Below are 12,641 nucleotides of genomic sequence, written 5' to 3' on the forward strand. Positions count from 1 at the left end.
CTATCCCGTCCCACTCCTGTTCTGCTGCCATTCAAAATGACACCCACTCCTGTAACACTCCTTTGAAGTCCAGCAACAAAACAAACAAACAAATAAAACTAATGTTGCACATTACTCATTTACTCAGACTTTGACGCCCCCTTTCCTCCTCATGGACTGTCAGAGGTTCATCACGTTCAGATCCAATCACGTGATTTAAGGTAAAGTTTACTCACATCCCATGGGAAATCCCGCGTTCTGCCCATGACTCGTGGGATTCCTGAAAAAATGTCAACTTCGAATCCTCGGCAGCCAGGAAGCCTTCTCGCCCCAGACCAATGCGGAATTCTGGCCGTATATCCAGGCCGCCCGCCTCTGCTCAGTTGAGGATGTCAGAACATGCGTGAATCATCACATTTCACTTTGTTTTGATGACGTACGTCTTTCGGCCCAAAACTGAATGCGATCGGATTTTCCTTGCGTACCTAATTGACGTAAAATAATTGAATCCTAGTATTCTTCAATGATAATAACAACAACAGCAACACTTGACAGAATCACGAACTAGAATATGAAACACTTTACACAATTTGTTTCCCATGTTTAAGAAGGAAACAGTCATGTTTAAGTAACCAAATATTGCTCTTTGTCTGACGATGGCTACAGCAATCTCTACTATTACTATATCTAGAAAAGAGCAGTACAGTACTGAGCAACAGGGGGGGTGATATTATACACCTGACTGGGCCCAAATCAAGGGCTAATAAGGCCATGCTCCCTCCCAGGCCCTGTTAGTGCCAGGCTCTGCGCTCATCCTTGGCTTGGCCGGTCACACCATCTTGCTGTTGGCATGGTGTTCCCAGCTGCCAGTCACAGAGGCCCCCGCCTCTCAGGACACAATGGCAATTGCATAGCTGGTGCCCAGCTCAAACGGCCTGTTGTTAATGAGCGGGACCAACAGAAGCCCTTGCTTGTTCTTTCTTTGCCAGCATTTTAATTATATGGACATCACTTCCAGCAACGCTGCGTAGCACAAGTTAAACCCTCATAGCTGAACTCTTTTTTTTTTTCTGTGTCTTCAACGCTGTATTCATTAGCATCAGACACAAACAGAGAAGAAAGAGAGAGAGAGGGAGAGAACAGACACTGTTGTCGAGAGGGAATAGTCTCCTTCTATATCCAGATGGGTTATCTGTGATATAATGGTTCCTCATTGTGATAGATTGGACTGTTTCAGCCAGATAATATGCCTTCATTGTATTGTTAAGAAATCTCTGACATCAACTGTGTGGTAATAAACAGGCATGGGTCAAATGGTTGGTGCTAATAGCCCTGTTTAACTTGCATCGTGCAGTCAATGGGTGGCGTTAACTGCGTCCAGACAATTGAGATAGTGCCAGGATTGTTGTCTTACATAAAAAAACAGCTAATTTGGTCGGCTAAAGCAAACCATCTAAAGAATCTACAAATACGATTCTGCCCAGCATGACCTCGCAATAAATACAAAATCCCATATGTCCTGTTGGAGGATGTTCATTTTTATAATGGCTAAAAAAGAAACTAACCAGGATTAGGTGATAAAATACTCTGAATATTAAGGATGTACCGTATTTTCCGCACAATAAGGTGCACCTAAAAGCATTCCATTTTCTCAAAAGCTGACAAGTGCGCCTTATATTCCAATGCAACTTATATATGGATCAGTGTTTCTTGGACGTAGTATTTTAAATGTTCGGGAACACGCTTTGTTACAGCTGCAGCAGTTGTGAAAGCTTTATATAAATAAAGCTGTACTGTATTGTATTCCATTTAGCACACCTCCATCTAGTGGATGCATCATGCAACCATAGCCACTATTGTAGTTTCTCTTCTGTGGGCCTTATAATGCGGTGCACCCTATATATGAAAACAGTTTTAAAATAGGCCATTCATTGAAGGTGCGCCTTATACTCCAAAGCGCCTTACAGTGCAGAAAAGACGGTACAAGTATTTCCCACATTGACCATAGTCAAAATCTATTAATAAATATCATCTATTAATAAATTAATTGTTATTATCAGTTTTAATAGGACCGGATTTTCTTTTCGGAATAGTCTGAAATCCTTCTTCAATGTCCGTGTTATATTGAGCATTACAATGCCGTCCGCAGAAGTTGCTACAGCAGAGATTGTTATTGAGGTAGCTCAACTTCCCCTAACTAATGCCGCCCTCCTTTACACTGCACCACTAAAACTGAATAAAAAGCACCTCTGCCGTTTGCAGCAAAGTACTACACACCCTTTTGACCAAGTTGCATCAAGACACAATTCACCAACAACCAATTCTACACAATTGACCAAATTCCTCATGATCAATGAGTTCATTACGAGCCCAGCCCTTATAAAGTACATGAAAATACAATGACAAATGTGTGTTTACGTCCAGGTACAGTGTCCGCAGTATCTGTAACCATGGATCTTTAAATATAGGACTGTATCTGGAGAATTGAAGGAAGTCAAGTCCCTGCTGTTTTAGTGGGGTTGCACAGAACAGAGGCCCAATCAGTGCTGGCCCGCTGGTTAATGGATGGATGGCCCCCAAAATTAATTAGCCTGACTAATGTAGTGTACACTTAATTACACTCGCCGGATTTTGATTTATAGCTGGCAAGCAACACACATGCTTGTCAAAGATGGGCTAAAAGGGAAAATTGCTTACCCGTTACTGATACAAATTATTTACTCAGACTAGGTTCAACAGCCACGACAATAACCACAAACTAGTTAATGAACATGTTTGCAATATCATAGACAGCTGTGCAAATTTGCAGTGCGTGGTGCACGGTACATACATTCATACAGACTTGATCAACTCTCAGAAAAAGCAGTTATGATTATTATCAAATAAGTACTGCATATGTAATAAAAAAATGCTTTGTTTGGCATCAAACACAACATGACAGAATGGCCTTAATGGGTGCGTTCATCGTTTGTTGGTACTTGCTAGTTATGTTATATCATTTGTGTGTGCGTGTGTGTGTGTGTGTGTGTGTGTTGAATCATCTCACTCTGTAAAAAAAAAAAGAATGATCTATCATGTTAACCCATCATTAAAGGGCATTTTACAGGCATTCATTAGGGAAGGCGCTCGTCAAGGGCCCCACCTTTAATTTCATGCTGCTCAAGCAAGAGAAAAGGTGCAGGACAAAGGACAGGAGATTGATGCCTGGTCTGTCCCAGTGCAATTCCAGCAAAAACAGACAGGAGGTGCTGATTCAAAACACTCTCAAGAAGAGCCGAATGAAATCTATCCATGAAGTGACAGATCGGGCCGATTCACACAGCCCCACAGCATGTAATGGGGACAGTAGATCAAGTCAGCAATTAACCCTCCCGCCGGCCCCTATCAATCCATGAATTGGGGAAGGCTCACCAGCGCCACACAATCTCTACAGATATTAAATTTACATTCTATTAAGTTTAATTAGGAGGGATTTTAAATATACTAGGAGTCGAGGCATCGAGCCCTGATCTTGTCACCAATGCAGTTGATTCACGACTACAGGCCACATCAAAGACGCGCACATTCACATGCACAAACATGCACGCGCTTGCGCTTGCTCACACAAACCTTGAATACTTCATCTTGTACTTCTTTCTAATTGTATTTAGAAAAGTGTCTGAAACATTTATGCGTGAATAAGGGGGAAATATTGCTCTAGGCGGGAATGTTGGTTTCAAAGTAATATATTTGCTTGCTGCTGAGACCAGCTGCTACCGAGCAATGCTATCATGAGTGTATTGCTTTAAATTGTTAAAAGTATTTGGTAAAATGTCTGATCACTGCACGCGCGCACACACACACGCACATAAATCACTCAAATCTGTATACATAAATGAAGTCTGCTCTAATTTAAGAAGCGCAGCAAGTGAAAATGCAGCCTACTGTACTGTACTGTGCTCCTGTTTGCAGCTGAATGGCTCGTGTCCACGCTCACTTGGCATCAGAAGTTAGTGTGTTTTCTTGTTTTTACCTGTATGTTTTTACGCTGCAGCGGACCCACAATTTGCGATGGATAGGCCATGCGTAGTGAATTTCTGCTAATAATTAATGTGCAAAATGAGACGATACAGTGGGATTTTAACCATACTTTTAACCTTAAATATACCTCCAACGATGATCCCAAATTACTGTACATCAATGGTGCTGACTGCCAATGCTCCTGGACCTGCTTGTGATGGTGGGGAGCTGCTTTGTAGTCCGCTGGCTCCAGGCATCATCGCAGTTGATGCTACAGTGACTAGCACTTAGGTGTTGACTGACATAAAACTGCCGGAGCCATGCAGTGATAACATGAACTCGGGAACATAGATAGGTTTAGGGATGTTCCTTTCAGCTGTTGTTCCCGGACGCCACTGGTTTTAATGCAATAATTAGTCCCAACTGACTCAAACTTAAGAAGCCAACATAAACATGGGCGCTGCCATCTTATCTTGCCATTCCCGCAGTAAATAACAAATCCAACATGGCGGCTGCGAGATCTGTGATTGGGTGGGCAAGTGTTTGTCGGCACAACAGGTGTTGCTGATTGGAAGTTTGGTTGGTAATTTTCTGACTGTTTGCCACATTACAATCTGCAAATAGGTGAATTTGCAAATGTCGGACACGCTACTCAGAGTCATCCCCCAAACTTCAAAGCAGTCCCTTTACCGTTTTCATGTTTCATCAGCACTGTAGCAAAGCATGATCAAGCCAAAGCATGAGGAGAGGCGGGTTGGCGGGGACTGGATGGGCTCCAGGCTGCTCAGCCCTAACATTAGTCTCCACGTGGCTGTGTCCTTTGTTTGCCAGTCAAAGGGCCGCTGAATGGAGGTCAATTGAAACCAATTCCCTCTGTCGGACACAATTAATAGGGTTGCCCAGGCTGGAGAGAAGGGGGGCTACCGTAGGTCTGTGGTTACTGATCCTGCTGCAAAAGCATGGCAGGAATTTGCCACCTGGAATTTACCCAGCGGCAATAGTAAGCCTACCTCTTTTTAAATCTATCTCCTTTTTTTCTACACGATGATACAAATATTTCCAGCTACCGCAAGTAAGGATAGGAGACAGGGGAGTGTCTAATGGTTGTCTGCAGTCAATTCACCCAGAGTGAGCCAGCAATGGCAAAGGGACGCGGTGGAGTCTGCAGCTAAAGAGAAATGTGCAGGAGTCTTTTCCCAATTAGCGATTCTGGGGCCTGCAGATGCAGGTGAGTGCGATGTCGTCCAACAATAAAAAAACAATTTTGTTTGGTGTATCTAAAACCTCAAAATACAAAACCCTCAGCATAACAATTTGCTATGAGCGGCACAGTAGAGGAGACAGTGAAAATGAGAGCCAGCCTGCGTGTGTCTTCAGAAGAGATGGGCGATCGATCCAGTTAAACACTTGGGTGGATGTGCACTAATTGTCCACTTGACATTAATTGTCATTAGAGGCCTTAAAATGGTCAACTGACTGTGAGTTACATCCTGTTCCATGGTTGCAAACCATTTGTTTATTGGTGACATCACAGCTCTCTCAGTCGCTAATACATAGGTCACTGTTATATCAGACAAGTTGACCACTACATTGGACGGGTTTATTTGAAGTGGAGCAGCTTCTTTAAGGCAGCTGACATCATGAGCAGTTTCTTGTGTTGCCACTAAAGGGTCAGTTTGTTTGAGAAACAAACATTAAGACCAACAGAAATTATCTCTGGGTTTGAGAGGGGGTTCTGTCCACAGGTCTATTTCCTGAACCTCAAAAGGCCCCCTACGTTGGTGTCACACCCTCTTAAAGTGGGTGTATCGACCCGAGTCTTTTGGCCTTAACAAATTAGTTGAGATGAGTGTGTGTGTATTCACACTGGATGTGAATGGGGGCCAAGGTGCATATGAAAGGAGAAGTGAAGAGGGGAGGGGGGTAGAGATGGACACATAGTGATGCAAGCCTTACACTTCCCTGGAAAAGGGGTCATGACCCCGACCACACTCAAACAGCATGTCAGTGTGTTCGAGACAAGGAGTGGGTTCCTGCTTACCTACCACAGAGCAGAATGGACAAGGAAGGAAACATGAGGGGAGTGATCAAGCTTCGGCACACAGGTGTAGCACTGAGAGGCTCAGAGATGCTACCACTATAATAGATGGGGGGCGGAGGGGTAGTTGTAGTTCTAACATTGAAAATGTTTCACCAAATCCATGTGATCAGTATCGTTGTCAGCATTTTAAAACCCTAATCGGAAAACCCCTCCTCTTGCTAATTAAGCCCCAATCCCCCTGAGCGGCAAATATTTGCGAGTGTTTGCAAAGGTAGCAAATGCACTCTCATCAGGGTTCGTTCAAGGTTGCAAACGGTCGCCAGACATTTGCCTGTACTTTTCATATTGCCCATCCCAGCTGTCTTGAATCCACTACAAAGACAATTATTTCATGTTAAAACTGATCAACTTTATTCTTTTAGCAAAGAATCAACTTTGAATTTTATGGCTGCAACACATTCAGAAAGAGCTGGAACAGGGTCATGCTGTTACATCATCTTTTCTTATAACATCATTCAAAAACGTTTGGGAACCAATGACACTAATTGTTTAAGCTTTGCAGGCAAAATTGTTTCCCCATTCTTGCTTGTTGTACAGCTTCAGCTGTTCAACAGTCAGGGGTGTCCCCATTGTTGTATTTTATGCCTCATGATATAGATCTGGACTGCAGGCAGGCCAGTCTTGTACCTGCGATCTTTTACGACAAAGCCACGCTGTTGTAACACATGCAGAATGTGCTTTGGCATTGTCTTGCTGAAAAAGACATTACTTGGATGGCAACAGCAGTTTTTCTAAAACCTGGATGTACCCTTCAGCATTAAATAAATAGAGAGAGAGAGAGAGTTGTTGCCAGTCATTCGGCAAACACGTATTCACACTCAAATCCATACTACTCACACTCTCATTCATACCAAATGACAATTTAGACTCATCAAATAACCTAACGTGCCTGTTTTTGTAATGTGGGACGAAACTGGAGTCACCAGAGAAAACCCATGCAAGCACAGGGAGAACATTCCAACTCCACAAAGGAAGGCTGGCGCAAGCCAGAGCTTGGATTCAAAACTCCTCATTGACTGTAGGTGGTTCTGGAATGCATCTGTGAGGTACAGTATAAGTTTTCTGCAACTTGGTTGACCACTTTTAGAGGCGATGTACAGGCCTCCTAGTGGCTTGATGACTACCTTGCGCATGGTTTCTCCATGTGTACCACACAGAGTGAAGTCCTTCCTAAGCCATTTGAGCAAAAACCCTCCATTCAGAAAATTTCCCCTCCTCCTTTTTCTCATGAATGGCCTTCTGGTTGAAATGAACAATGCCCACACCTTGAACAGGGCCACTGATTCGAAGACCATTGTACTCAAGTGGAGGGAGAAGATCGTGCAACAAGGAGCTCTCCCACTCTGTTATCAACGAACACCCCTAGTCTCCAGTGTGCCTTTATGACTTGTGATGCCACTAACACCCCCTCTGAATCTCCTCTTAGGAGAATGCTGAATGGCTGCACTACCTTGCCTCTTGCTGGCCTCATTTGCACCAAGAGAAGGAGAAAGAGGGGAGGGTGCAGGAGAGGAAGGAACAGAGAAAGAGCGGTGAATGGGAGCATAACATAACAATGCACTTGGAGGCACAGTTCGCAAACACAGCTGGGCCATCCACAGTGAAACCTTTAATGAGTCATAACTCTAAAAACACAGTCATACTAAAGCACTTTAACTACGGTACTTTATATTGCAGTCCCTCACACACACACACACACACACACACACACACACACACACACACACACACACACACACACACACACAGATCACAATTAGCTTGATAGCACATTACATTGCTAGTATTAAGTGTATTAATGGACAGCTGTGTCCATATTTCACCCATCACACAGAGTTATTCACACAATTAGCCTGTTTAGCATGTTGACTGCTGGCTCATCAAACACAATAGAAGAGCACTCACCTCAATGACTTGTTTTGAGTCCAACCTGAAGTTAAAATCCCCAAAGACGAAATATGGCACCCTTTCAAATCGCTGGTCCGTGATCCTGCAAAACATTACAACCAGTTGATTGCCAGAACGTTTGGAGCCGGATGATCTGTGATGGACACACATGACCTGAATGCACGCAGGAAAACGTTCATGACAGTCCACGGTGTAATAGAAAACGTTCCCTCTGAAAAAATACGAAACTTGTTCATATATATATATTTTCAATAATTCTCCAATAAAAAATGATTTAGGGTCTACTAGGGATCATCTTTCCACTGCTTTGACCTTAAACTATTTAGATGATGGTCACAGCACCATCTTGTGGTGTGATTATTCAGACATTTTGCATGATCTATTTTCCAATACATGTTTTTCTAGCCTGGCTCAGTGAATGAGCGTTATTTGTGAATCACAGCATAAAATATGCTGAACATTAAGAAGATGGAGGATAAGAGAAATAACGTAAAAATTGGATACAAAGCAGATTTATAGCACTTACATTGACTGCAAATGCTGTGCAATAGCTCTTACACTTCAACCCTCGAGAATGGAAGACTTGAAGCAATTTTTTTTTAACGAAAAATCGCAGGAAGCTAAATGGAGTAACCTACATATTATAGAGCATTGTTGTCTTTTCAAAGGAGAGAGCGTATACTCGAATGATGTTAGTACTGTACATGCAGCAGGAGAACACGGGGAGCGGGTGTGGGGCATAGGGATGTCCTCTCGGAACTGCCTTTGGCTCATTTGGCTGATAAAAACAAGTAAACAGGCTCTCGAATCAAAATAATTATGAGTCAGATGACCGCACAATTTCATTAAGAGATCACTTCATTTGATAACCTGCTTTGATCCTCACGCTGATCAGTTTTTGAAGTTAATTCACTTTGACTTAAAGTAGAGCGCACTGACCTGAATCATAAGAAGATACATGGACATCTCAGAGACAGCACTGAATTTATCACCGTGCAATCTCAGCTACATAAGAGAGCCTGTCGATAAGACCAACTGCCTTTGTAGATGTGCTCTCAATCAGTATTTGCAGACCTTTATTGGCTCAAAATATGCATACATGAAATATAACTTTTGAAAAAGCTCATCGTCCACCACCAAACAAAAATTTCCAAAAATATCAATACTGAAAAAAACTGATCATCTTGTCTCACAAATGTACTTAACTCAGTGTGAAATCTGAGCCTGTTTCATTGAACACAAAGCTAAAGCCATGACTACTCTGTTGAATAAATGGCAAGTGATTGATAAGAACTTCTGCCATCTAGTGGAATAGCTTCGAAGGATATTTAGCCCTTTGTGGATGTGAGCCCATGAGGTTTGTGTGCTTTTTTGTTGAACCAATTGTCTTCATAACGTCTTCCATTTATTGTTTTGTAATGCCATTTGTATTTATATGTTTCATGTTAGTGTTCGTTATCAGTTCTCTTGGCTTGGCAATTAATAAACCCTGTATTCGCATGGACTTTGTATCATGCTTCATGCTACATCCTGAGGGAGCTACATATGGATCAATATTCTCATTTCTTGGACATAGTATTTTAAATGTTCTGTAAAGCACTTTGTTAAAGCTTCAGCGGGTGTGAAGGCTTGATATAAATAATAGTATTGTATTGTATTCCCTTTAGCGTAGCTCCATCTAGTGGATGCATAACGCAACCGCAACCACTTTTGTAGCTTCTATTGTATGCGTAGGCGCCTTATAATGCAGCGTGTCCTACATATGAAAACAGTTTTAAAATAGGCCTTTTTAATTGAAGATGCGCCTTATAATCTGAAGCGCCTTATGGTGCAGAAAATCCGTTACTTTTCAACAAAGAATGTGCAAACAGCTTCTCCACAAGACTCTCATCAGTCCAAAGAGTGAATTTCGGCTTCTGCTTATTGAGGCAGGCCTTGACTATGCATTCTGTCCCTGGTGGTTGGCTGACCACTGTTAAGTAACATTTGTTTCGATTTGCATACCAAGTGAATGTACAAAGTGGCACAGTGGAGTTTAGGGCAATACAGTTGTCTCACAGGTTCCGTACAAACATATTTGATAACACCAATTACAGTAGAATTCAGCTGGGAACTGTGGCCTGGCACGTGTTCCAGGGGACATATCTTCAGTCGTAAACCTTTCTTGTCATCAGATGTTTGGGACATTAACTATACACCCTAGGCCAGACATGTCCAGCTCCAGTCCTCAAGGGCCGCTGCCCCGCACATTTTATATGCCTCCCTACTCCAACACATCACCAAACATTGAAGAATCCTGATAACGATCCTGATCATTTCAATCAGGTGTGTTGGAGAAGGAACACATAAAACACATAGGACAGCAGCCCTCTTGGTCTGGGTGAGGACCCTCCTGCCCTAGGCTGAGGAAAATGAGATCAGATACTTCAGTGTAACACCCAAAACACTCAATCAAGCAGGTGCACAACCTGAATCGTTTCTTTTAATCCAAAGCCACTGGCTACTTCTCTCTGTTATTTCCAACATTGCTTTGATGGTGTGGCGCAGGCTCTGGCCTCTGATTCCCAGTTCTCTCAACACTCTGCCACAAACATTCTGTACCCCACTTCCAAGGGTAAAACTTCAGTTTTCCAACCACTCTGTGGTGCTTCAGAGGGTACTTCAGTCTAGCACGGTTTTTTTTGTGCCCAAAGGCCTCATCTATTGAGTGTCTTCCCAGGGTGTAGTGAGCTCAATGAAGGTGGGAGGCAATCTCTGAAAGAAAAAGAGGCTGCCAGTCAACATCCACCAGCATCTTTCAGTCACAGGAACTACAGAGGTGATCATGCTCCATAGAAGTGGAGCTGCATTTGGCTAACTTTGTCCCTCAGCGAACAAACATGATTTGTGGTAGATTCTCCGCTGCTGTTGGGAAAGGCTTTGGAAGCAGTCTGTTTGCTCGTCGTTTAGTTTGATCATGGGAGGCAAAATAGAGATCACGATTAAATTTGATTGTACAGCCCTAATAGGAACATCTGCCTCACAGTGCAGACATTGTGGCTTCGAATCTGGGCCTGGCCTGTCTGTGTGGAGTTTGCATGTTCTCCCCGTTTCTGCGTGGGTTCTCTCCGGATATTACGGTTTCCTCCCACATTCCAAAAACATGCATGGTATGTTAAATGATCACACTAAATTGTCCCTAGGTGTGCTCGTGAGTTTACATGTTTGTCTATGTGTTCCCCTGCGATTGTCTGCCAACCAGTTCGGGTGTAGAATGCTTTTGCCCAAAGGCGGCTGGAATAGGCTCGAGCACGTCCGCGACCCTCGCGAGGAGTTAGCGGATGGATGGATGGATGGTTTTCGGGGAGTCAGGTTTAATTGACAAATTCCTTATTAGAATAACTTGTCACCTATTTGTTGTGTTTTCCCAAGAGCTAAAGTTGGAAATCAAGGCAAATGAAGAAGCCTCTTGTGTAATTAATGACTCAGGATACTTGGCTCACTCTCGCTACTAATTGTGTGGATAAATCTCGCCGTGAACTTCCTAGGCCCCGATAACAATATATTTATGGGGCCGTAAAGCGAGAGGCCACTTCTTGGTGGTGGGGCTGTGTTGTAGCTGCCTGTCTTAATGCATGGTCACTTCCTCTCTGCAAGTCGGTGAGAGCGAAGGGTAGGAAGGTGAAAGAATAAGACATGGAATGCAGCTATAACTTTAACATTATATTATATTAAACTGACATGAGCCCAAAGGGGTTCGACTGAAAGGAGCAAGCAGGCTAAATGAGCTAATGAGTGTAGCGGGAGTATAGGAGCTAATTCCTAGTCTAATGCATAACGTCCCACTCAAGTCAAGAAGCCCAGCTATTTGCCAATATGAGATACTTATGTGATATGTGACTTTTTCATCACAGCACATATTTTTCCCCCGCTAGTCAGAACTGGGACACTTTTGTACTGTTGTCGGAGATTGGATACATTCTTCATGTTCTGTGATGCCTCACAGTTTAAATGGTTATACAGCGTTTAATGCAAATTTGACAAGTTGTCACATGCTAATTAAATCATCTGCTTTTCCAGATAAAGTGATCCAAAATCATCCCACCATATTATACACTAATGCTGAGCGATATAGGAAAAAAAAACTTCCATCACAATATTGGCCATTTTATATCGCAATCACAATATACGAAAATATATTTCCAAGCATTTTAATTAAAAAAAAAAACTTTTGACTTTGTTTTGAAGTGACATTAAACAGATCGGTATTAAATGATTTATGCATCCAGTAAGTGCTGCTATCAAAAGTTAGCAAACGTAAAAAGAAGCAAAGTAACCTACATACTGTATTTTTGCACAAACATAGATATAAATCTAAACAAGAGGTACAAAAAGTAGTGTTGGTGAGAGAAACTGATTAAAATAAAAAATAGAAAAGAAAAGGCTTAGCTTTAGTGTAATGTAATTTTGAAAACTTTTATTTTGGAGATCTCAAAAGTAAAAAATGAAACTCACTGCTGCATTGTGAAAACAAATCTCATTTGTAATATAATATGCATTCAATACACTCACTATATATGCAAACATTTTCTGAATCGCTTTACCGCAATATTAATATGCATCTTCTAATCTTCCAGGCAAGATCTACAGAAGGCTGATAACGATCCCGATCATT

At 42.4% G+C, this 12,641-nt stretch overlaps 1 protein-coding gene across 3 annotated transcripts in view; it reads right to left on the minus strand.

Annotated features, from left to right (window-relative positions):
- inpp5a (inositol polyphosphate-5-phosphatase A) overlaps window positions 1-12,641 on the minus strand; it is a 148,713-nt gene that overhangs the window by 44,065 nt on the left and 92,007 nt on the right. For all 3 annotated transcript variants that reach the window (XM_086122327.1, XM_086122325.1, XM_086122326.1), the window contains one exon: window positions 7,985-8,069. In XM_086122327.1, the coding sequence (XP_085978453.1) occupies window positions 7,985-8,069 (85 nt within the window). The remainder of the gene's footprint in view (window positions 1-7,984; window positions 8,070-12,641) is intronic.

The sequence above is a fragment of the Hippocampus guttulatus genome, chromosome 10 (assembly GCF_054856545.1).
Source record: "Hippocampus guttulatus isolate MCC_2025c chromosome 10, RoL_Hgut_1.0, whole genome shotgun sequence".
Lineage (NCBI taxonomy): Eukaryota > Metazoa > Chordata > Actinopteri > Syngnathiformes > Syngnathidae > Hippocampus > Hippocampus guttulatus.